The sequence below is a fragment of the Salminus brasiliensis genome, chromosome 16 (assembly GCF_030463535.1).
Source record: "Salminus brasiliensis chromosome 16, fSalBra1.hap2, whole genome shotgun sequence".
NCBI lineage: Eukaryota > Metazoa > Chordata > Actinopteri > Characiformes > Bryconidae > Salminus > Salminus brasiliensis.
Genome location: NC_132893.1, coordinates 9,308,178 through 9,331,356, shown reverse-complemented (window position 1 = coordinate 9,331,356; position 23,179 = coordinate 9,308,178). Strand labels below are relative to the sequence as shown.

The window sequence follows — 23,179 nt, the reverse complement described above, 5'->3', positions numbered from 1 at the left end:
GCACTCCCACTTGTGTATTATTGAGAAATTAGGCATTAAAATATCAATCAATAATAAATCAGTTGTTTATTTCATAACCTATATAATACATACAATATATAAAACTTTAGCAGTGAATAGTACAAAAGTGACTAAACGCACTTTAAATAAAAGCAATATCCAACTAAAAAAAATTCTTCATACATACTTCATATGAACTATACACTTTATACACTTTATGCAAATTTGGTGGCAGACTAACAGAATGAGGAACCCTGCCCAGAGAATTTTATTGGATCAACTGTGAACTGTTTAAAGATCCTCTCTGTCTCTCCCCCCTCCCTACTCTGCTCTGGCTATCACTCCTCCCCCTCTCAGCTGTCTCCCCCCCTCTCTCCCCATCCGTGGTGTCGCCCCGGCCGCGGCGCCTTTCTCTTAAGAGGTTTTCTCTGTTCTCTCGCTTCCCAGGTAAATCCCTGCATGGTTGGGAGCTAACCCAAGGGGAGGAGGGGCAAGCAGGGTGGCGCTAACATGGGAATCATTGGGTGGAGTGGGTGGCGGGGCTTAGAATTAGATAAAAAAATTAGGATCACCTTTTTCCCAGTTTTTCTTCTGACGAGCCCTCGTCCAGCAAGTCTGATTTTTGGCAAGTGTGTGAGTCAAAACTCTTAACACGCTTTTGCGTATGTTAATGACATTTTAAATGACTTTTGTTCATAATTGACTTATCCATGTCAGCAACTGCCTGTCCCACAAAAAATATATGTACATATATAAAACTCAATGCTTTTGCACTTTTACTGAACATTTTGATTTCCATGTTGTTAGGAACCTATCTTGGGGTGCCTTCTGTAAGTCTGCAAGTGCTCTGTACAATCCTATCCAACAGTTGCTACACAAAGTACATAAAAAGATGAATAGGCCTACTAAATGTCAGCGTAACGTAAAAGTGGTTATTCATTATGGTGTATACATTTATGAGCGTGGAATATTATGACTTGCTGGATTTGCGGACTCTGGCATTGATTTTCTGAGTGGACTGAATTGCAATATGGAGTTCTGCTCCTCTCATTTCTTCTCCTGAAATCATCTCCTTTGCCACAAACTCACTCAGGCTCCCTCACCCCTTCTACTGGACCAAATCTGACGTGTAGTTTAATCCAACTGTAGCACTCCATTCTCTCATATCTGTCCTGATGCTTGGTGTCAAATCAGTGAGGCCTGCCTTAAATTTCTTTTTAATATAGTTGTTTAACTCTGAGCTGGCCTGATGCCTTAGTGTAGTTGATGGTAAAAAAGAGCTTTTCCCAAAACCATGGCCTTTTATAATAAACACCGACGGAATGGCACAAGTGCCCCTTTTCACCAAAACTCACTTAATAACCCCCTTCCAGTTTTTAGTTAAGGACCATATCAAATATGTGCTTACTTTTTGTGTGCTCTGTAACTGTTCCCATTGCTTCAGTCAACATTAATTGTTGTGTGTCATTATAGTCGCAAGGCATTGCGTAAGTCTCTGAAATGTCACTGAAGTGTTGTTTCAGGTAAAAGCAGTAACTGAGCCAGTGGACTAATATATCATTGCTGTCACACAATGTTTGTAATTTTACTTTGACATAATGTGAATCTGGCATTTGTGCTTTATTTTGTGCCAAAGTTGTATGATGAATGAACCAATTAAGAAACAGTGGAGAAACAGTGACAATACAGTGTATACATATCCTATATAGCAGACAGAAACATAACATTGTCCCACTAATGTTTTGTTTATGTGTTCTAATATACATGTTTTGACTAATTCCTGTATTAGTCACATTATCATGACCGATCAGCTTTTACTAGCTAAGCTAAACCTGGTCATGAACCTATGCCTCTGATTTGTCTTTCTCATGACAATACCCAATCATTTGCATCAGTTTCCATTCATAAGTGTGATTGATCCTTGTTGTTGGTGGTGGTGTTTTTAATGTTTTCATGTTTAATTGAAACTGTGAAGTAAGTATTACTTAACCCACATCATATTTGGATGTGTGTCTGAGGTGGATGTGTGGATGCAGTCAACTCATTTCACTTCTGTTACATTTTTGCTTGCATTCTCTTATACGTGTGCGTGTCAGCACGATAACTATATCCATTCAAGAGTGTATCTGTGTGGTGTGTTGTTTTGAGATGTGTGCAGTTCTCAACCTTTGGACTGTGTGTGTCTGTGTGAGTGAGCGTGTCTGTTTGTCTGTGTGTGAGCGAGTAAGAGAAAGAAAGAAAGTATTTGTCACTTACATTGTTTATTACGTGTTGCAGAGTTCCGCTCACCATCGCACCTGAGCGGCCTGAACCGCTCTGCCTCTCTGAGCTGCACAGAGAGAGTGGACACGCTGTCAGTTAGTGGCAGTACCTCGCAGCTCAACAGTGCCCCCACTCTTCAGTACATCCCTGACTTCAATGTGCGTGCACTCACTGACCTGCAGTTTGTCAAGGTGGGAGCAACTAAAACTAATGCTGTGGTGAAAAGATCCTATTTTAGATTCATGTGAAATATACAGTGTATCACAAAAGTGAGTATGCCCCTCACACATCTGCAGTATATTTAAGTAAGCATCTTTTCATGGGACAACACTGACAAAATGACACTTTGACACAATGAAAAGTAGTCTGTGTGCAGCTTATATAACAGTGTAAATTTATTCTTCCCTCAAAATAACTCAATATACAGCCATTGATGCCTAAACCACCGGCAACGCAAGTGAGTACACCCCTTAGTGAAAGTTCCTGAAGTGTCAGTATTTTGTGTGGCCACCATTATTTTCCAGAACTACCTTAACTCTCCTGGGCATGGAGTTTACCAGAGCTTCACAGGTTGCCACTGGAATGCTTTTCCACTCCTCCATGACGACATCACAGAGCTGGCGGATATTCAAGACTTTGTGCTCCTCCACCTTCCACTTCAGGATGCCCCAAAGATGTTCTATTGGCTTTAGGTCTGGAGACATGCTTGGCCAGTCCATCACCTTTACCCTCAGCCTCTTCAGTAAAGCAGTGGTCGTCTTAGAGGTGTGTTTGGAGTCATTATCATGCTGGAACACCGCCCTGCGATCCAGTTTCCGAAGGGAGGGGATCATGCTCTGCATCAGTGTTCTCCAACACCTGCTGCACTCATGCAGCTCCAGACCATGGCATTCCCACCACCATGCTTGACTGTAGGCATGACACACTTATCTTTGTACTCCTCACCTAATTGTCGCCACACATGCTTGAGACCATCTGAACTACACAAATTAATCTTGGTCTCATCAGACCATAGGACATGGTTCCAGTAATCCTTTGTTGACATGTCTTCAGCAAACTGTTTGCGGGCTTTCTTGTGTACAGACTTCAGAAGAGGCTTCCTTCTGGGGTGACGGCCATGCAGACCGATTTGATGTAGTGTGCGGCGTATGGTCTGAGCACTGACAGGCTGACCCCCCACCTCTTCAATCTCTGCAGCAATGCTGACAGCACTTCTGTGCCTATCTTTTAAAGACAGCCTTTGGATGTGATGCTGAGCACATGCACTGAGCTTCTTTGGACGACCAACGCGAGGTCTGTTCTTAGTGGACCCTGTTCTTTTAAAACGCTGGATGATCTTGGCCACTGTGCTGCAGCTCAGTTTCAGAGTGTTGGCAATCTTCTTGTAGCCTTGGCCATCTTCATGTAGCGCAACAATTTGTCTTTTAAGATCCTCAGAGTTCTTTCAGTGACCAGTATGAGAGAGTGTGAGAGCTTTACTACAAAATTGAACACACCTGCTCCCTATGCACACCTGAGACCTAGTAACACTAACAAGTCACATGACATTTTGGAGGGAAAATGACAAGCAGTGCTCAATTTAGACATTTAGGGGTGTAGTCTGTTAGGGGTGTACTCCCTTTCGTTGCCAGGTGTTTAGACATTAATGGCTGTATATTGAGTTATTTTGAGGGAAGAATAAATTTACACTGTTATATAAGCTGCACACAGACTACTTTTACATGTGTCAAAGTGTCGTTTTGTCAGTGTTGTCCCATGAAAAGATATACTTATATATCTGATATATCTGCAGAAATGTGACGGGTGTACTCACTTTTGTTTAATTTAGGTGTTCCAATTAATTCCATGGCCACGTGTATAAAACAAAGCACGTAGATATGCAGATTGTTTCTACAAATAGTTGTGAAAAAATGGGTCGCTCTCAGGAGCTCAGTGAATTCCAGCGTGTTACCCTGATAGGATGCCACCTGTGCAACAAGTGCAGTCTTAAAATTCCTTGCTACTGAGAGTCAACTGACAGTGGTATTATAACAAAGCGGAAGCGTTTGGAAACGTCAGCAACTCGGCCACAAAGTGATAGGCCACGTAAAATGACCAAGCGGGGGTCAGCGGATGCTGAGGCGAATTGTAGAGGTCACCAACTTTCTGCAAAGTCAGTCGCTACAGACCTCCAAGCTTCATGTGGCCTACAGATTAGCTCAAAAATAGTGCATAGTGAGCTTCACAACGCACTGGTTTCCATGGCCGAGCAGCTGCATCCAAGCCTAACATCACCAAGCACAATGCAAAGTGTCGGATGCAGTGGTGTAAAGCACGCTGCCACTGGACTCTAAACACAGTAGAGACATGTTCTCTAGAGTGAATCATGCTTCTGTGTCTGGCAATTCGATGGACAAGTCTGGGTTTGCCGGTTGCCAGGAGAACGGTACTTGTCTGACTGCATTGTGCCAAGTGTTAAGTTTGGTAAAGGGGAGATTATGGTATGATACCTGCACTTTATACAAAAAAAACTTTAAAAGCACAGCCTTTGGAAATATAGCTGCCCCAAATCCACCAACATTCAGTTCAGTTTCCCTTTAGTGGTGGAAAAACTGTGAAAATAACTTTTTTTGTTTGTTTTTTCTTCAAACCCTTCTCTTTACCAGGTCACTCGTGCTCAATACCAAAACGGCCTTTTGGCCTCCAAGTTGGATAGTACCCCTCAGTCTCCAGAGAGCAATCACACCCGGCTGGACCCAGCAGCTCTGCCGCCCCCTACAACACCCCCTACAAACTCCATAACTCGCAGTTCAGCACCCATAACACCCAAGGAGGGCCTAGATGAGACCACCTCGCTGCTCAACGACAAGAACAGTCTGTCCAGCCTGCGGCCCAACCACCCTCACCCCCATAGCCACCCTCAGTCCTATGCTAACACTAACTTCAACTCTAATCCTAACTCCAGCCCACACCTTCAACCCCACGGTCACCTTCACCTACATAGTTACCCCAGCTCAAACCCTCACACACATCCTCACGCCCCAATACACACAATCTCCCACACTCACGCACACACAGAAAGCACAATCTGACAAAATGTTTCAGGAGCTAGTTACAAAGCTCCAGAGAGGACCACAAGCATACATGCACACGTACAATCACGGACACATACACACGCAAACCCTTCCATACCTGCTCCCAGGCTGTTTTCAAACTGTATGCAAACCAACACACAAGCACATAGACAGATAAACTTTAAGGTGTAGCCTTTTCTCATCTTGCAGGCATGCCATCTTTTCCTTTTCATACACCCAGCTAGATGGCACTCTGTGGAGTCTTGGAGTCTAGACTGGAGATGTCTCTTTGTATGTGTGTATATATATATACACAAACTGTCTGTTTGAATGTGTATATCATGTAAAGATGAGTTTAAATGCTACATGCTAAATGCTATCTGTTTGAGTGTAGGAGACTGTGTCTGATGTAGTCTATTAGTAGGTCATAAAGGACGTTACTAGAATTCTTGTCTACTGTCACTCCAGACATTGCATGGTGAACGCATATAGACACCCCCCATCTCAAATATTTTGGATAAGTGTTTCTGTAGCATGCAAAAGCCAAAAATGCCTTGGGCAAATTTCTTGGGCATTTTTGAATGGTGACGTAAAAAAAGTTTCTCTAGAATATAAGATTATTGCATAATGTGCACTTTTTATAACCTCTTAGAATTCAATCCCAAATGTTTGTATGATATGTAGTTGTGTTTTGTTTTTGTTTTTTTTGTTTTTTTTTGTTTAAAAAGTTTTTTTTTTTTTAAAGCTTTTTGAACATGGTGAGAGCGCTTGAGCATTAATAGCTTTCTGCTGCTATTGCCAAGAGCATTCCATGGGAACTGTGGTGTTTGTGTTAAACTAAGCAAGCCCCATTAGGCACAAACAATGTTCTTTTCAAAGAGCTTAATGTGGTTTGTCTTTGTAGTGTAACCTAGCTGTATATTGGATTCACTCAAGGCAGATGTAATACGAGCCAAGGTACTGTGCTTAGCGGTACATATTTAAATGAGGGACATTCTCTTTAACACTGGCACTGGCAGTGATTTAATGTATAAATAGGCGGTACTTTTCGGTACAAGACGGTATGAGAACTTTATTCATTGACTATCAACCTATAAGCAAAGGCGATTTAACCCCAGCCCATAGACACCAAGTACACAATATATACTATTTAAAAAATATATTTTTGTCTAAATTAAATTGTGCATGATTGGTGTGTTTTGTTTGGAAATGGCTGTCATATTTTGTTCATTTGAGAAGCTACATTCTGCTGAGAAGGTCCAGTAACCGTGGTAACCTGTCACAGTTGTTTCCTATATATAACCACTTCAGTACTACTTCCATATTTATTGTTTTTGTCAACCTTTTGTTGTCAGTTTCATACCTTTGGGTGTGGAGATGCTCTCTGATATTATAAGTAGTGAAGTGGGATACTAAGAATACATTCCAGACCTTGAAAACAGCTGTAGCTTTAATGGTGCTCAGACAGATCCCACTGTGAATTGACATCAGACTGTACATTCAGTGTACTATGTTTCTCCTCTACACCAGAAAAAAAGGTGTGGATACTGGAAGTGGTTGTCATTTCTTTGCTGAACTGAAAAGAATAAGGTCACTTAAAAAAAAAACAAAAAAACGATTTAACCATTTATGTTATGCTGATTTCTACATAATGCAGACAGTAACAAGGCCGTGCTTTCACATTGTATTGCACTAGCACATTGTTTTCTTATACAATAGCTAAAGCTTCAGGAAAGCTATTTTACTGCACTGGCTTGTACTAGTGTAGATGTTTCATACCCAGGTCCCACTTCATTACTTGGAGATCAAAGGGTTACCATAAAGGGAGATTTAAAGTAAACTACCATAATGGAAGATTTGTATCCTTGTCTTTAGTATTCATTGCTTAAGTTAGCCTATGTAATGTTGTTTTGTGCATGCCTAAAAAAAAAAACAGTTCATACACTGTATGTTTAGCCAAGTTAAAATGGAAGTCAGTGAATTGCTCCAATGAACAGCGTTCTTTAACGTTGACCAGGTTGTTGTTTCTGTGTTGAATCGTGTTTTTTATGGCTTATGAGTTATTTATAAATGTTTTCTTGCCTTTATGAGAGGTTTAAAGTGAAAAGCAATAGTTAGTGATTACAGTGGTTTTATGTAATGATATTGCACAAAAACAGGAATCGGTTCAGATGTTACCTCAGTTAACATTGCATGTGTACAATAATTCACTATTCCTTTCAGAGTTGAACCAAAATATGTTAAGTTAAAATCAAAAAGAGTTTTTTTGTGAGCATACAGTTTGTGACCATGCATTTATGTTCAACCACGACCAAAGTTACAATGCCTCATTTAAATTCATTAGTAAACACATTGGCCAAAGCCTTTTGCACTTTGATCCACCTCCATCTCCTTTCGGCACAATAACGAAGGTGACTCTGCTTGCTGACTGTGTTTACGTTAGGGAGGGAGACACTCCTGTGGCTCACAGCTAATTAAATTCCTTTGGGCTAGAGGTCCAATACAGTAATCTGCTTTTAATGTTCATTGCCACTGCTCCTGAGCAACTCTATGGGAGGAATGTTTTTGCTCCCACAGTGGAGAGTTGAGTTGTAACTGGCTTTCTCTGTGCAATGTCCTCAGTTTGATGATTTGTCAACAGTGGAAGTTAAAGATTATGAATGTGTTTAGAGGAGATGGGTTCGTTTTCCACTGTGCATGATTTACTTCACAGTTTGCGGTCATGTGTGTCATACATTGGCTCATGGGAAATTGGAGGGCCTTGTCCAGCAAACTAGCATAGCTCTTCTAGCTACTAAGGTACACCTCATAATTTTTAAGGAGCATGATTGTCTTCCATGCACTTGCTATGAATTTGCCATGGCAAAACCTTATGTTTTTTGCTTTATGAAAAAATTATTTTTTTTTTTTTTTTTTTTTCTTTAAAGGGAAAAAGTATTTCAGTTATAGTTTTAGTTTTGTGATGATTGATATTATGCCCCCCTCACCTCAAACATTTGGTTTCCCTGAGGGATAGATTTGAAGTGGCTTTCTTTTTACTGTACAGATCATGATTATTTATATATGATCTGTGGAGAAGAGTGTAACGAGCAAATGTACTGTACCTCCAGTTACCTTCGGTTGTTCTATTTAAAGCAATGTGTACATAGTGTTTTATAATAAATACTGGAGGAGTTCTGATGAAATATGGCAATAAATCTGAGAGATCTATTTCTCTATAAAAAGCAGTTCCCATTGTATTTATTTGCACACCTTCAGCACTTTACATTTTATGTATTTTATCTTAAGTAGACATGTTTAATCTACAGTGTTTTTATTGTAAGCCAACCAATTAAAGCAGATTTTCTGTTTACTTTTGAGCCAAAATTGTATTTAATATAATATAATGTAATATAATGGGCTAATATAAGGGCTTGCAATATAGCATCTTAGCAGTTTTGCACCAACCAGTCACATACATCAACTCACAATGTAAATACTCAATAAATGTATGTTATGGCAAAATTGGTATAACCTGCTCAAATGACAGTGTAAGTTGGTCATCTGTGTAGTGTTAAATAAAGAGTTATTCATAAATAGTACTGCCTTCATGAAAAGTCTGAAAAGTAATAGCTTTATAGTAATCATACCTTATAATGGAAGTATACCTAATAATAAGTATTTATTTATTTTTATATCCTTGACTGGTTTAACAAACAAAATTGTTAAGAGGTTTTACAAAGAGAAGTTTTGAAATTGAAATAAAGTTATCGGTCACAGTGGGTTCAAAAACAGTGTGGTAAAAATGGGGACATTCTCCATCTCCTCTCCAAACTCTTATCCATACAGTTTTTGTGATTATATATGCTTATAACCCTACAATGACATCCAAATGAATATAAACTACAAATCATTATCATATTATTCGAGTGGTCATGTAACCAGTGTACTCTTAATTCTTAGGTCGGATTAAGGCCTATAACATTGTTTCGGGTCTAGTCCTGCAGTTTCCCCATTATCTGATCCCAAGTGCATGTAAACACGTTGATCAGATTAAATCAGACAAAATGTTCTGCAGTAATTGATTAAGCGCATGTAAACACACTCAATGACAACCCATTCAGTCAAGCCTAAATCCCTCATATACCTTACAGAATACAGTTTGTTTATTTCATTTCATCATTTCATATTTAAGGGACTTAAATACAAAAAAAATATACTAAGAAAACCTTACATTTACCATATTTTAAGTGTGAATAGTGTTTCCCAAATAGGATAATCAGAATATTAATAAAGGTACAGAAGACACACTACAATTGATGCCAACAATCTGATAAACTGTATCCAGAGTTTTGGATGTCATTCCAATAGGCAGGCAGCCAGAAGCAGGCTACAACACGTTAAACACACATTACTGCTTTGACAATACACTAACAGAAAAGAGAAAGTAATCAGCACTGCATATATAGCCATTAAATGTTTTTTTTTTTTTTAAATACAACATAAGGACATGTAAATATGGAGAATGTTGATACAGTACTCAAGAAACCCCCAGTGTCATGGTGAATGTGTAAAGAGGCAATAACGTACAACGAGATCCTCTCCAAACTCCGTTGTGTTTATTTTACACTTACTTGACACGCCATACTGGGCGTGGTTTCTGTGTCATCGTTTTCTCCTATTGGTCACAAAGAGTGCACTAATTTTATTGGTCTGTGAACAACTCGACGTAGTTCCGCCATAGAAGGAAAAAAACAACCGTCTTCTTGGCGGTGAGGGCCGAGAGCTGCTGCGCTGTGGGGTTGTGGATGATGAGAGGGACGTTGGAGCGAGTATTTTGACGTCTCCTGCCTTTTCCACATCCAACATATGACATGGCGCTGCTCGGGAGGACGTTTTCGTTGCTGTTTTCCGTGGAGACTAGGAATACGGTAGGAGGGTGACGGTAGGCAGGCGGGCGGGGGTCACATGATTGGCGGAGAGGCGAGCTGCCCGATTCCAATATGGTGGTCGGCTCCGTGGCCGTACGATGCTTGCTGTTGATCCCGCTGCTGTGCGGCTTTAGATTGGGCGGGAGCGCCCAGCGGCTCGTCGGACTGCGGCTGGAGGAGGACACGGAGGACGGCATGCTTGTTTACATGCGCGGACGCGTGCTTTTTGCGGCGCCCGGCTCTAACTTCAAGCTGAGGCTGTTCGCCTCCGAGCTGTACGGTAATGAGACCTGGCCGTGGGTCGCGTTCGCCAGGGATGCTGAAAATGGGGAGTCTGCAGGTGTGGAGGAAGACCCATGTGGTCAGGAGAGCTTGAGGAATTCATCCGCCTTCTGGGTGGAGGGAGAGTTCAAAAAGCAAGAACACAGCAGCGGCGTGTTGGAAGTCCGCACCTTGGAGGGGGACGCTGCCGTCCAGCATCGCTTGTGCGTGCTGAACGGCCCAACGTGGGAGTCGGTGGGATTGGATAGATTGCAACTGAAGGAGCCGGAGTCCGAGCTGCTTCCCACCTGGGCTCTGTCCATAATAATCATCGCTCTGGTGTTTGTGTGTGCTCTGATACGGTGCCTGAGTCTCAGTCTGCTCTGGCTCGACCCCCTGGAGCTCTACGTGCTACACAGCTGCGGCGCCGAGGACGAGAGGCGGGCGGCGAAGCGCCTGGAGCCGATCCGCAGAAGAGGTAACTTTCTGGTGTGCTCGCTCCTCTTCTTGTGCGCTTTGGGTCACTCCGCGCTCGGCGTGCTTATCTACCGCACCTTCGGCTCCGTCCTGCCCGCCGTGTTCACGTGCGGAGGTCTGTTATTCCTCCTGGCTGAGCTGTTGCCTCACATCGTCAGCTCGGGTTACGGCTTCCACATCGCCCCCAGCCTGATCTGGCTGGGCCAGGCGTGCTTGGCGCTCACCTGCCCGCTGTCGTGCCCGCTTGGTCTGCTTCTCGACCTAGCGCTGCGGCGTGACGTGAGCACGTGTGGTGTGCGCGAGAAAGTCATGGAGATGGTCCGCTCCAACGTCAACGACCCTTACAACGAGTTCGTCAAAGAGGAGTTCCGCAGGGGCACGCTAAGGAGCAAGACGGTGGAGGACATCCTGACCCCTCTGAAGGACTGCTTCATGCTGCCCTCCACGGCTGTGCTGGACTTCGGAACCATGTCCGAGATCATGCAGAGCGGCTACACGCGCGTGCCCGTCTACGAGGAAGAGAGGTCAAACATAGTGGAGATCTTGTATGTCAAAGACCTGGCCCTGGTGGACCCTGAAGACTGCACGCCCATGACCACCATCACGAAGTTCTACAACCATCCACTGCACTTTGTTTTCAACGATACCAAGCTGGATGCCATGCTCGAGGAGTTCAAAAAAGGTGAGCTGGGCCATTTTTCTTTATTTTTGCATAAAGAAGCTTGAGCTGTTTTCATGTTTTGTTTTGTTGTTCATCTTCTCCCAGGAAACTCTCACCTGGCCATAGTCCAGAGGGTAAATAATGAGGGTGAAGGTGACCCCTTCTATGAGGTGCTGGGACTGGTTACGCTGGAGGATGTTATCGAGGAGATCATCAAGTCAGAGATCCTGGATGAGTCTGATGGCTACAGTGAGTAAAACCTTTCTGCAAAAATCCGCACATTGGGTTGGTGTGTCAAATACAAATAAAAATATAAGAATGTAAAAAGGTACAATAGGAACTGACAAGCCAAGTAAACGTCATGATGTTAAGAGCTGAACTTGCCACACTTGCTTTCTTCCCTTTTTAAACTGTCTTTATATTCTGCTTCTTCAAATAGTGAATATGAAAGTAAAGCGTCCTCTTGCTCCACTGGAGATTCCTTTAGAGCCACGCGCAACACAGGAGGAGTTCTCTCTTTTCAAGTTGCCTGAAGGCGAACCGAAGATTCGCACATCTCCTCAGCTCCTGCTGGCAACTCACCGCTTCCTCTCCAGAGGTTTCCAAACATATTTTTCTTCAGTGTTTGGTTGTAGGTTGTAGGTTGTATGTTGTGCATGTATTGGCAAGAACCTGGCAATACAACATGCATCACTGTACTGGAGTTATAATTTAAATTATTGTTCTACTGTAGGCTTTTTTTTTTTTTTTTTTTTACATCTAATTGTGTTCTTTGAACTGCAAATTTCCTTCTGTCATGCACCTCACTCTTAGTGCCTTAAAAAGATGAACTGTAATCTTCTTTCAAGGTAATGCAAGTCAAAAATCCATCAAAATGTCAAATTATTATTATTAATAATAATATAATATAATAATAATATTAATAATAATATCATCAAATTAAACTAGGCTCAGTGTATCGTTACACGCCTAAAACAAAGCAATACAGTTTTCCCCTTTGCTTTCCCTGTTTAGCAAAGGGCAGCTGAACTGAAAGAACTGTTGAGCAATCTTAGACATTGGTGTTCTTATCAAATGTCCTTATCAACTCTGAGGTGGTAGTTCAGATTGGTGCAAAATGCAGAAATATAATTTCCCCCTGCAGTTTATGAATAGCGTGTTTGTTACTAATAACCTTGTTTCATCTTATAGCTTTTACATCTTTTCCCTCTTGCAGAAGTGGAGCATTTCAGTCCACAGCGGGTTTCAGAAAAAGTCTTATTTCACCTCTTACGGCACCCGAGTGTCAACCAAGAAGTGAAGTTTGACCCAAGCAACCGTTTGAGTCCTGATCACTACCTCTACACACGAAACCACCCTGTGGATTACTTCATTCTGCTGCTGCAGGTGTGCTTGCCTAGCCCTGTAATACAATGTATGTCTGAAATTGCTTTTGTCATTCTGTAGCAGTGTCTGAATTCTTTGTGGACACTTTGTGGATCTTTTGCTTCCTTCCCTGCATATTAACTGCAGTGTGAAGAAGAAACTCCTTTGTTCTACTCCTTTGTCCGCACATACATATATATATTTTTGTTTGTTTGATTGTTTTCTTCACCTGAAAATGATTTGGTAAAAGGGGCAACAGAGGGACATTTTCTTGAAAATGTGTGCGTTGTTAAACTTGTACTAGCATGTCCACCTTGGAAGTACCTCCAGGAAGGTGGTTTGCAGGACCTCTGCCACTTAAGTTGTTAAGTTACCAGCACAGAATGATGAAATGCAGAAATTCTTAGAAGTCTTGTATTGTTCTATGTGCTTGGCCACGTAGTGCTTTCTGTAACTGTGTAAGAATTACTGTAGTGGTTCTCCCACAGCTCTGGTGTCCCAGTGTAGACCTGTCACGATAATTGCGTTATGAACATTGTACAATGAATGGACAAGACTTCTTTTTTTTTTTTTTTTTTTTTTTTTTTTTTTTTTCTGTTATCGATATTGGCCATTGTGTTTACTTGCTTGTTTGTTTGCAGAAGAATTAACGTCACCAGTATGTATATGACCATGTAAATAATAACCTGACAGCACAAAATGGTGCATGCTCACAGATGGATAACACTTTATATAACTGAAGAGAAGATGGCATTAAATAAAAATAAATTAAATTAATAAATAAATATTATATATGCTGCAGACTTTAAACAGGCAAAACAGATTGCCCAAAAATACATCTCATAAACTATTACTAATTAAAAGTTAATTGCTATTTAAAAAATGTAATTGCATTATTATGCTACTATAGTATCAGTATATCAGTGGTGTAAGATGGACTTAAACACGGTAATAAATGCACCAGTAAAGGCAGATTTCAAAAACTGCTATTGTTACTCTCCCAAAATTAAACCGGACTAGTTACACTTTTTTTATAATAATTGGTCAGTGTTATTTTACTGCTGTCGATATTCACAATATGCACAGCAAAGCATTGTGTGTCACGTTACCCACGTTAATATTTAGTGTGTCCTTTATGCTGTGTTATAAATTCTGCATTTATGAATTGCTTACATTCTTAATCTCAAGTGTCCCATCCTTTCTGTTGAACTTATTATTAGTCACACAGATTTGAACCTGTGAAAACTACAGCTGTCTTTCTAAAATGTGGCCAAGCAGAAAAAAATTGACATGAAACACAAAATTAATGGAAGAATGAGCTAAAATAGACAGGAACAGGATCTCTGGAAACTGCTGTAAAATGTATGTGACATTAATGATGTCATCATGCAGGGAGAATGGTAACCCACCATTCAAAATAAAACGTATTGTTTTGTAGGGTGAACACAAACAATTTGCTCTGTAACCAAAGTTTGCCTGTTCGGGCCAACAGAACGCACTCATAACAGGCTTGTGAGCTGGCCTAACATGTTCCAGATAATTAAAATACAGTATGCATAAGTGCTCGACTGTCTCACATTGTGTATGCCACAAAGTCACAGCCAATAATAAATGGTGTGTGTGTGTGTAGGGACGTGTGGAGGTGGAGATTGGAAAAGAGGGCTTAAAGTTTGAGAACGGCGCCTTTACCTACTATGGTGTGTCTGCGCTGACAGCACCTTCCTCCGGTACGTATTGAATGAGGTAAACAAGATAAACTGAAAATGTCAACATTTAGCCATAACACTTTAAAATCACGGTCAGGTGAAGTGAATGACCTTGACATTGATCTAGTTGCAGTGGCACCTGTCAAGGGTTGGGCATATTTTAGGCAGCAAGTGAACAGTCAGTTCTTAGTGTTAGATGCAGAAGAAATGGGCAAGCGTAATCTTGTTTGATTCATAAATACACTATACATCAATGTTTGTGGGCATTTTCTAATAACCGCATCGAGCAATATTTAAGTTTCACTCATTGCTGACACTGATGTGCAAATGCCAATAGAATATAGCTCTCTGGAGCAGATAAACATGAACATATTGGCACCAATCCTAATGCCAGACGTGGGCTAGAGAGGTATAAAGCCTTTCCTGTGCAGTAGAGATAGTATTCCAACGGTATCTCTGTAAAGACAATGAATGAGCAGGTGCTTCAGTACTTTTGTCCATATAGTGTGTCATTTGGTACTAGCTGACTGTGAGCAGCCTTGAAAAACTTGAAAATCTGTGTGTTAACACAGTGCATCAGTCCCCAGTGTCTACGCAGCGTCGCTCTCCCAGAGACCCCTTTGAGCTGGGAGATGCCACCAGTCCGTCCAGTTACTGTCCTGACTATACAGTCCGAGCCCTTACTGACCTCCAGCTTATCAAGGTGAGCAAAGAGCAACCACTTACGAACTCTAAAGGTGTTACTGGTCTGCCAATAAAGAATTGAAGTATAACATATCTGTTTTAAAAAACAATTTTGTTAAATAAGTAATTTGTTTTGTAGCCATGGATTAAGTGGAGTCCCAAGATATGTCAGTGGAGAATCCTCGTAATTTAGAGTAGTTCAAAACTAGCCTTAATCCCAGTTTGGGAAAACTGTCTTTATAGTTTCCAGTAGCTATTGATATAAAAAGATTTTACCTGCACAGACATGTTCAAGTGCAAACATATTTCTGTAAATTACAAATAAAAATTATTGCGCAAGATTCCTGACATACTCGTCTGCCTGCTATTTTAGGTTTCTAAAAATATAAATGTATTGTACTGCTAAAACCACCTACTTCAGCTCTGGGTGGGCAAGCGGTGTGAATGCAGCATCTTTCTTAGTTGCCATTCCATTGTTAATAAATAAATTGATTGATTAATTAATGTCTTAGTTTTAGTTAATACAATCAAAGAAAAATATTTTGTCTTTTACCCTGCTGTCAGACTAGTTAGAACACTCGACTCTCTGGGAGAATATTGTCTTGTGTTGCTACTCTGGGCTCCGCATGCTGCTAAATGCACTATATAACTTTGGTGAACAAATGTAGTATCTGAGAATCTATGTGCGAATCACCTTTACAGTTGCTTGGTTTCTGCTCATCTTTCTCAGGTAACCCGCTTGCAGTACCTCAATGCCTTGATGGCATCCCGTGTCGCACAGAGTCCTGATCCTCCTGAGATTAAGATCCTGCCCAACAGTCAGACTAAACTCTTAAATGAGAAGAACACTACCCAAGGTACAGAGCTGTGACTGGGGGTATGGACTCATCCAACAACAAGTTAATTCAAATGACAGTGTTATTTTATTGTGTGCAGCTCAAAATGTTTCAACTTCATTCCAAAAACTAAGATTGTTTCTCTTTCTCTCTTTTTTCTCCTTCCTCTTTTTTCCCTTTTCATTTATTTTGCCATTTTCTTCCTAATGGTAACCCTAGACTTTCCTCTTCACTTTTCATTTTTTGATGCAATTGACAACTACTGTTAGTGTATTTTGCATGAGGTAAATGCAAGGTCAGTCCTAAGCATGAGTTTGTACATGTAAAACATATTTTACAATTATTCCTGCACATTGCAGAGAGACACTACAATTGACTACAAGCTGTATAGCACACGCACATACTTTGTTTTTGTTTTTTCTCTGAAAATTACATTTACTCTCAACATGTCTTGGATGCTGCCTAATCTTTCCTTTCCATTTTATTAGAAACATATTTAGTCTTCCCTTTCTGTGTTTTGCACATTAAGTTATTCCTAGCTAACTTTAGTTGCATCATCCATATAAATAATGAGGTAAGTCCCAATCTTTGTGCCCTTGCAGCTGGCCCAGTGGAGAGATTTAATAATTGTTTTTGTTTCATGTGTTAGTCCCATTTTAAATGCCTTTTGGTCCTCTGTATGTCTGTCTTTCCTCTTCTGTCAACAAATTTTGTAAATATTTATTTATTTTTATTATTATTATTATTTTTTAACCTTAATGTTTACTGCTCATAGGTTATTGCAGTATAGATGTTATTTAAAAGTAGGAGTCAAGCACCAAAGAGCCTTGAGCACTCATATTTGTTGGTTTTATCTACCATTCTTTCTTTTTGTTCTAAATGGAGCTTAGATTCTCATGTTCCCTTTGGCGGTGTGTTTTGTTAGTTTTTTCTTTTTATGTATTTATTTATTCATTTATCCACTCATTAATATGTATTTGTTGCCATTTGATTTTATGGGCGGACTCCATGATGTGCATTTGGTCAGAATAACTGCAGCGTTATTATTATAACAAAAAGCTGTGGAGCTGTGCGTTTCACTTGCAATATTCATTTGCAATATTCCAAAGCAATTTTCCAGAAGTCATGCATTACCATGTTTTTTCTAAGATGGCAAGTGGTCATGCTTTTGGGAGTCTTTAATAAAACAACTAACTTCATTACACAATATAATATTAGATGTATATTGAGTATTTTGTGGTAGTTTAAAATGTGCCTGTCATGTTTTCAAACAAACTTTCCATTAAATCAGAGCTCACAAAGAGATCAGCCATGTCTAAATAGGATCCGAAATTCATTTGTTTCACATACCAAACCAGGTATGTATACAGGAAACAACAGACTGCTCCATGTTTCTTCTACTTGGAGCATTTAGTCCGTGTCACTGTTTGTTTGGAAGCAAAACCTTTCATTTGTGGTGTGTTTGGTTTATCTGAACAAATCTGTTGGATGTGAACATACAATTAAAATGTATGACTTTTGGATGGTGCCTGTATCCTTTACCTTCTACTCATCCTCTACAGTCTATTCATCCTCTGTGCTATATATTTTTCATTTGCAAATGTCTCTGGTGCTTGGCCCCTGAAGTTGCTTTGTGTTTTAAAAATACTGTATATAGATATGTTGCTTTGTCATTAAATGTGCTGCATTGTGAAATTCCCTTTTGTAGTATATCTTTAAAGGCTGCAGAAGTCATTATTTACTTAGATTTTGGTTAATGAAATACCGTGTGTGTGTTTTAGTGAGCTGTACTGCATGAGGGAGAGTATGTTAACATGCACAGGCATGCAGTGGAATCTCACAGATCTCTCTTTTCTGGGCTTTACAGGTGCAAGCAGGCTCCAGGAATGCAGGACAGAAGATGCAGCTTCAGGCCTGGGAGAAGCTTTCTGAGTTTCTTTCTAACTTTTGTAACTTCAACTCACACAAGGATTTGATTAACAGCTGATTTTTTTTTTAATATATATAAAGTAATTCTTCTTTTTACATTTGGAGTATAGATCTTTTATTCAGGGGTGTTTTGTGGTTTGTTTGTTTGTTTGTTTTTGTTTTATTTTTTATCAGACCAGTTTGTATCTGTGGTATTTGTCTGATGGGTGTAGTTGTGCCTGGTCTGCTATCCGTCATGCTGTAATGTGCCAAAAGACAAGTGAGTGCTGGCGAGGGCAGCAGGAACTGCTCTGTTTTTTTGTACATACGTGCAAGTCAGGAATACACTACACAGTATCTTCTTGCCTTTTTCCCCCCTCCCCACTTATTTGTGCTTTCATGGTGAAATCCTTCCTGCCATACTTTACTTGCTTTATGGAGGTAATATTGACTGAAAACTACAGGTGGTCTTTCACTGGTCTGCATAATACTTGTGATCTGATTTGCTTTACTACAGTTTGACACTTTTACCTTCTTTAATTATTTAATGGAATTTAGTGCCATCACAGACTGATATAGCTGTGTAACACTTTGCTGAGGAACAGTGTTTGTAAGGCTACATGGTGCCTGCCTAAACCTTGCATCGTTGTTGGAATAATATTTTGTAAATGTTTATACAGGTTTGCCAGTGGTCATGAAAGGTTTATGTAGATGTTGTATAACCTAATGAGCACGGCCTTTAAGTAGTGTTGCCAGACAGTTTTACATTAGTCAACTGCACAAAAACGGAACCGTGTAAAGCAGCATATGCTTATGCATATTTACATGCACATCAGTAATGATCATTATTGTTTTTGGTCAATCATCGGATTGATTAAGTGCTATGTATAGCATACTCTATGAAAGACTTCTTACATCAGAATAAAGTCACTGTCAGAGAGCGGAAATTAATTCCCTTGCTCTGAATTATTTTTACTTTTCTACATCTGCACATGTGTGAAAGCAGAACCCGATGTAAACGAGTTAACTAGAAAACAGTAAACACCCAGCACTTCAATGCTACAGTTGTGAATTGGTGAAAAATGACTGCATTTGTGCAGTTTGGAGCCATATCAAAATATTTATCTATTAAAATGGGGTGAGAGGACATGCAGACCTAGAGATTCCTCATTATCAAATTATTAAAGTACTTGTAAACATTCCAAGCAAAATAAAACCAAACCATGTGCATGTAAATGACTTGATGGTCTTCTCAAATGAGAAAACTAAAATAACAGGCAATACATTTTATTTTGCATATGAAAGGAATGGTCCGGTGTTTTCAAACTGATCTTGATCTGCTTGTGTTGCTTATGGTCTGTTACCACAGACAAGTTTGGCACATTCCCCTCTGCTTATTAAAAACAGAAAGCATGTTGACTCGTACATGTATTTAAATAGAAGCTAGTATGTTTTAAATATATTTCAGTAGAAGCCAATGAGCATGTGCTCCAAGAGTTTTCTGTAAATTAATTTTAAGAAAGGCTTTTTTCCCTTTTTCTATTAACTGTGAGCATTATTGCCTATTGCAAACATGCAATGCAGATCAGTATAATAAATCAGGATTACATGCAACATAAAAATGTTGGACTATTTCTTTTAATTTTCCTCAACTGCAGTAATGATTTATAGTGCCTCCAAACCACACATCTTGAGAATATCTTTTGACTACATATAAAAACATGCTAGGTGGATAGTTAGTGGCTTTGGAAAGTGCCATTTGAAGCTGAAAATTGCCTTTGTTTGTTGAGTTCAGGTCTTAAATATTTGCCTCAAAGTTTCACTTGCAAGTCCAGGCCTCATGTATTCCTTTTAGGGACTCCTGGCACTCTAATTTTAAATCTTGAATCTCGCAGTCACACACAGAGTGTGTGATTTGATGTGTCCGTCCATCTAGGAGAGGTACCTTAGTTTGCCAGCTTGATTCTTGGGATGTGGTTACCAAAACGGTACATCCAAAATGGCCATGTTTGTCCTTGCTCTTTGTTTGTCCCCCTATAGTCTGAACTGCAGTGTTAGTAGATGCCTATATATCATGCAAGACTAGCTGTATAGTTCACTTAAGAACTCCTCCTTTCTGGCAGGCAGTCGCAAAACCTCCCACTTCTTATACAAGTGTTTTTTGTACAGGCTAAAAATCAAGTAAAAACAATGTTTTGGCAACTTTGGCAAGGTTTAATATTTTTATTGTTGAAGTGAAAAGAAGTAAACACAACCTCTGCAGCAAAAAAAGCAAATGCACTTTGTTTCATTAACTTTCAGAAGAAAACCAAGAATTGTGCAGTTTCTTTACTGTCTGTGTAAACTTTTGCTGATATTTTGTTTCTTTCTTGTTTCTATTATGCATAGAGCATATGTTCATCTCCATGCTTAGCTGTTGGAAAGGTGTTCAAAAAGTGATTTGATTTAACAGAGTAGATCTGTTTATACATCAGCACTTATTTCTAGTGTCTCTGGCGTATTTAGATATTACTGTTTTTGTGATGAGGTCACAGGCAAGACTGAAATCTTACTTCATGCAGATCATGTTTGGGCAAGTACAGTAAAACTCCTAGTGAAATAAGTTAAATTACTGTGTGTCTACATTTGTGGAAAATACATTTTAAAAGTGTAATGCAAAGGTTGTTTTCACTTCAACAGTTGTGTTCAGATAATTGTGTTAATCCCCCCCCCCCACACACACATGTTTCAAACAGCTGTAAACGAACTTCCACATCTGCAAGGTAGCTGTTGCATTCCAAATAATACACTCCACTGTGTTATTTTTTTGTGAAATAATTTTCAGGATCATGTAACAGTAATGACAATGAATCTAATCCCAAGTAAATAGTTTTAATTTGTTAACATAAGTCGTACCATTGTCTGTACTCGGTTTCTATTATCTCGAAAGAATGAATGTATATAGTTTAAAATACAACTTTCTGTCTCTACTATATTTATCAAGAGAAATTCTCTTTTTTTTCTCTTTGGTAGGATAGAGACTGATGTATATTAATAAAACCATAGAATCTATAAACAGAATAATTCCTGGCAAATGATTTGTGAACCTTTTTTTTCCCTGAGGAAACTGAATTGTAACAAATTTTGTAGAAAGTCTATGCCTGTCTGTAAAATTGAAGACTGCTTATAGCATTGAATGCTCTCAATCTCATTTTTATTTTTAGGAAATAAAAACAGACCAATGTGAAAGATGTGTAAAATTACTTGTCAACATGGCAGCAAATGCAGCTTCCAGTAGATGGAGCAGTTAAATCACAGTATAAGGCTTTTGCTATGAACCAGTGCTGCAACTTTTTAATTTGCCAGTTGTGCTTCGATCACTTGGTACAGGCTGCATCTCTATTGTTAAAACATTCAAGCAGTACAGTACTCTTTACCTCTTGACATACAGGGCAGATGAAGGACTTTCTCATCAAGTCAAGTCAGATTTATTTGTATAGCGCTTTTTACAACTGTTGTCGTCACAAAGCAGCTTAAAATAGCAAATAGCATAAATAGTGATTAATAAAAAACAGTGACAAAGAAGAAAATAACGTAAGGCATGATGGATCAAAGACCCCAGTGAGCAAGCCAACGGCGACAGTAACAAGGAAAAACTCCCTCAGAGCTAGAGGAAGAAACCTTGGGAGGAACCAAGACTCACAAGGGGGACCCATCCTCCTCTGGTCAGAACTATTTAAACATTAATGATAAAAATTACCAAACCAGGTACAACAGATAGTTAATAGTGGTGATATTAATAGTGGCAGATAGTTACAAGTCCATTTTCTTTTTAGATTTTAACATGGTCATTAAACAGGTAGCAGTGGTAGGCGGGTGAGCCGCTGGTCTGCAATGGGTGGTGGTGGGTGGGGGACCTGCTGGTTGGACCGGTAGGTGGCAGCTGATTTGACGCAGGTAGAGGGGACCTCAGCGGGCAATCTTCCAGCAGGTCGGACTGGGTGGCCATTTACTCAGAGAAGGTAAAAAGAGAGAGTTAGTTCTGAGAGGAATTTTATGGAGAGCAGAGAATGTTGGGCAGTATCAGAATGTGTCTGACGACTCCGGCAGATCTGACTATAACAGCCTATTTAAAAGGAGAGAGCCAGAAGGTAACACAGACACGGAAGCACCCTGAAAACGATGGTTCGTAATATGTATTAAGATCCCGCAGGTACTCAGGAGTGAGGCCATGTAGGGCTTTATATGTTAATAAAATAATTTTGTATTCAATATGGAATTTAACTGAGCCAATGAAGTGCTGATAGAGTGTTTTGGACTCAGTCAGGTCTTGGCTGAACACACTGTGTTAAGCACTGTGACCCCCAAACATTCAGGGTTGGGTTTCCCAAAAGCATCATAACTCCTTAAATCCTTAAAGTCTAAATACTACACCTTTAGGGAACCTGGGATCTGAACAGTCTGTTGAGCCTCTTTGTGCTGTATGCTACTGGTCAAAAGTTTAAGGGTTTTTGTTTTGTTTTTTAAGCACCTGTAATGATGTAAAGGTAAGCAGTGAACTGCCAGGGATTTAAAGAGAAACTTTAACTAAAAACTGCTGAAGAATAATGTACAATGTTTGAATAGTGTAAAGAAAAACTTGGGCATTGGATAACAAAGCTGGTCTTTCGCAATTTAAAAAACAACTTTGTCTGTATAGAACCAGTGTTCAAACTCACTTTGTTACTGTCCTCATGGCACGTTCAGACCTCTTTACCTCAGAGTTACCTTCAGAGTTAATGACTGCTCACTTATCCAGGCTAACCTGTTGGAAGACTGACCGCTAGGCTCCCCTGCAGCTGCCCATCCTCCTGCCACTGTGATCTTCCTAATGACTATGTTAAAATTTACATGGACTCTTAACTCCTAATCTGTCTCTATTATTATTACCACCATTGACCATCCTTACTCTCGTCATTCTTACCATCACTACTATGTTTATACAGTGGCAAGAAAAAGTATGTTTTATGGTCTTCTGCATTAATTTGTCATAAATTAAGATCTGATCCTCATCCAAGTCAATCGTATTGACAAATAT

The 23,179-nt window shown here is 39.8% G+C and overlaps 2 protein-coding genes across 6 annotated transcripts in view; both read left to right on the top strand.

Annotated features, from left to right (window-relative positions):
* Nucleotides 1-8,539, top strand: part of sec14l7 (SEC14-like lipid binding 7) — a 28,542-nt gene extending 20,003 nt beyond the window's left edge. For 2 of the 3 annotated variants that reach the window (XM_072659591.1, XM_072659590.1), the window contains 2 exons: nt 2,278-2,453; nt 4,908-8,539. In XM_072659591.1, coding sequence (XP_072515692.1) covers nt 2,278-2,453; nt 4,908-5,333 — 602 coding nt within the window. In that variant the 3' untranslated portion in view covers nt 5,334-8,539. Of the gene's footprint in view, nt 1-357; nt 2,454-4,907 lie in introns of those variants that run through there. The other variant, XM_072659592.1, reaches the window with a different exon arrangement.
* A 1,448-nt stretch (nt 8,540-9,987) lies between these two features.
* Nucleotides 9,988-21,351, top strand: LOC140536430 (metal transporter CNNM3). Of its 3 annotated transcripts, none has more exons than XM_072658219.1 (9): nt 9,988-11,645; nt 11,730-11,873; nt 12,064-12,222; nt 12,841-13,010; nt 14,620-14,716; nt 15,268-15,398; nt 16,110-16,236; nt 16,435-16,499; nt 18,083-21,351. In XM_072658219.1, exons 1-8 carry the CDS (start codon nt 10,298-10,300, stop codon nt 16,482-16,484), a joined length of 2,226 nt encoding a protein of 741 aa, XP_072514320.1. In that variant the 5' UTR covers nt 9,988-10,297; the 3' UTR covers nt 16,485-16,499; nt 18,083-21,351. The 3 variants fall into 3 exon arrangements, with proteins under 3 accessions (XP_072514320.1, XP_072514319.1, XP_072514318.1); XM_072658218.1 differs by having other exon boundaries at nt 16,435-16,510; XM_072658217.1 differs by lacking the exon at nt 16,435-16,499.
* Nucleotides 21,352-23,179: the final 1,828 nt, after the last annotated feature.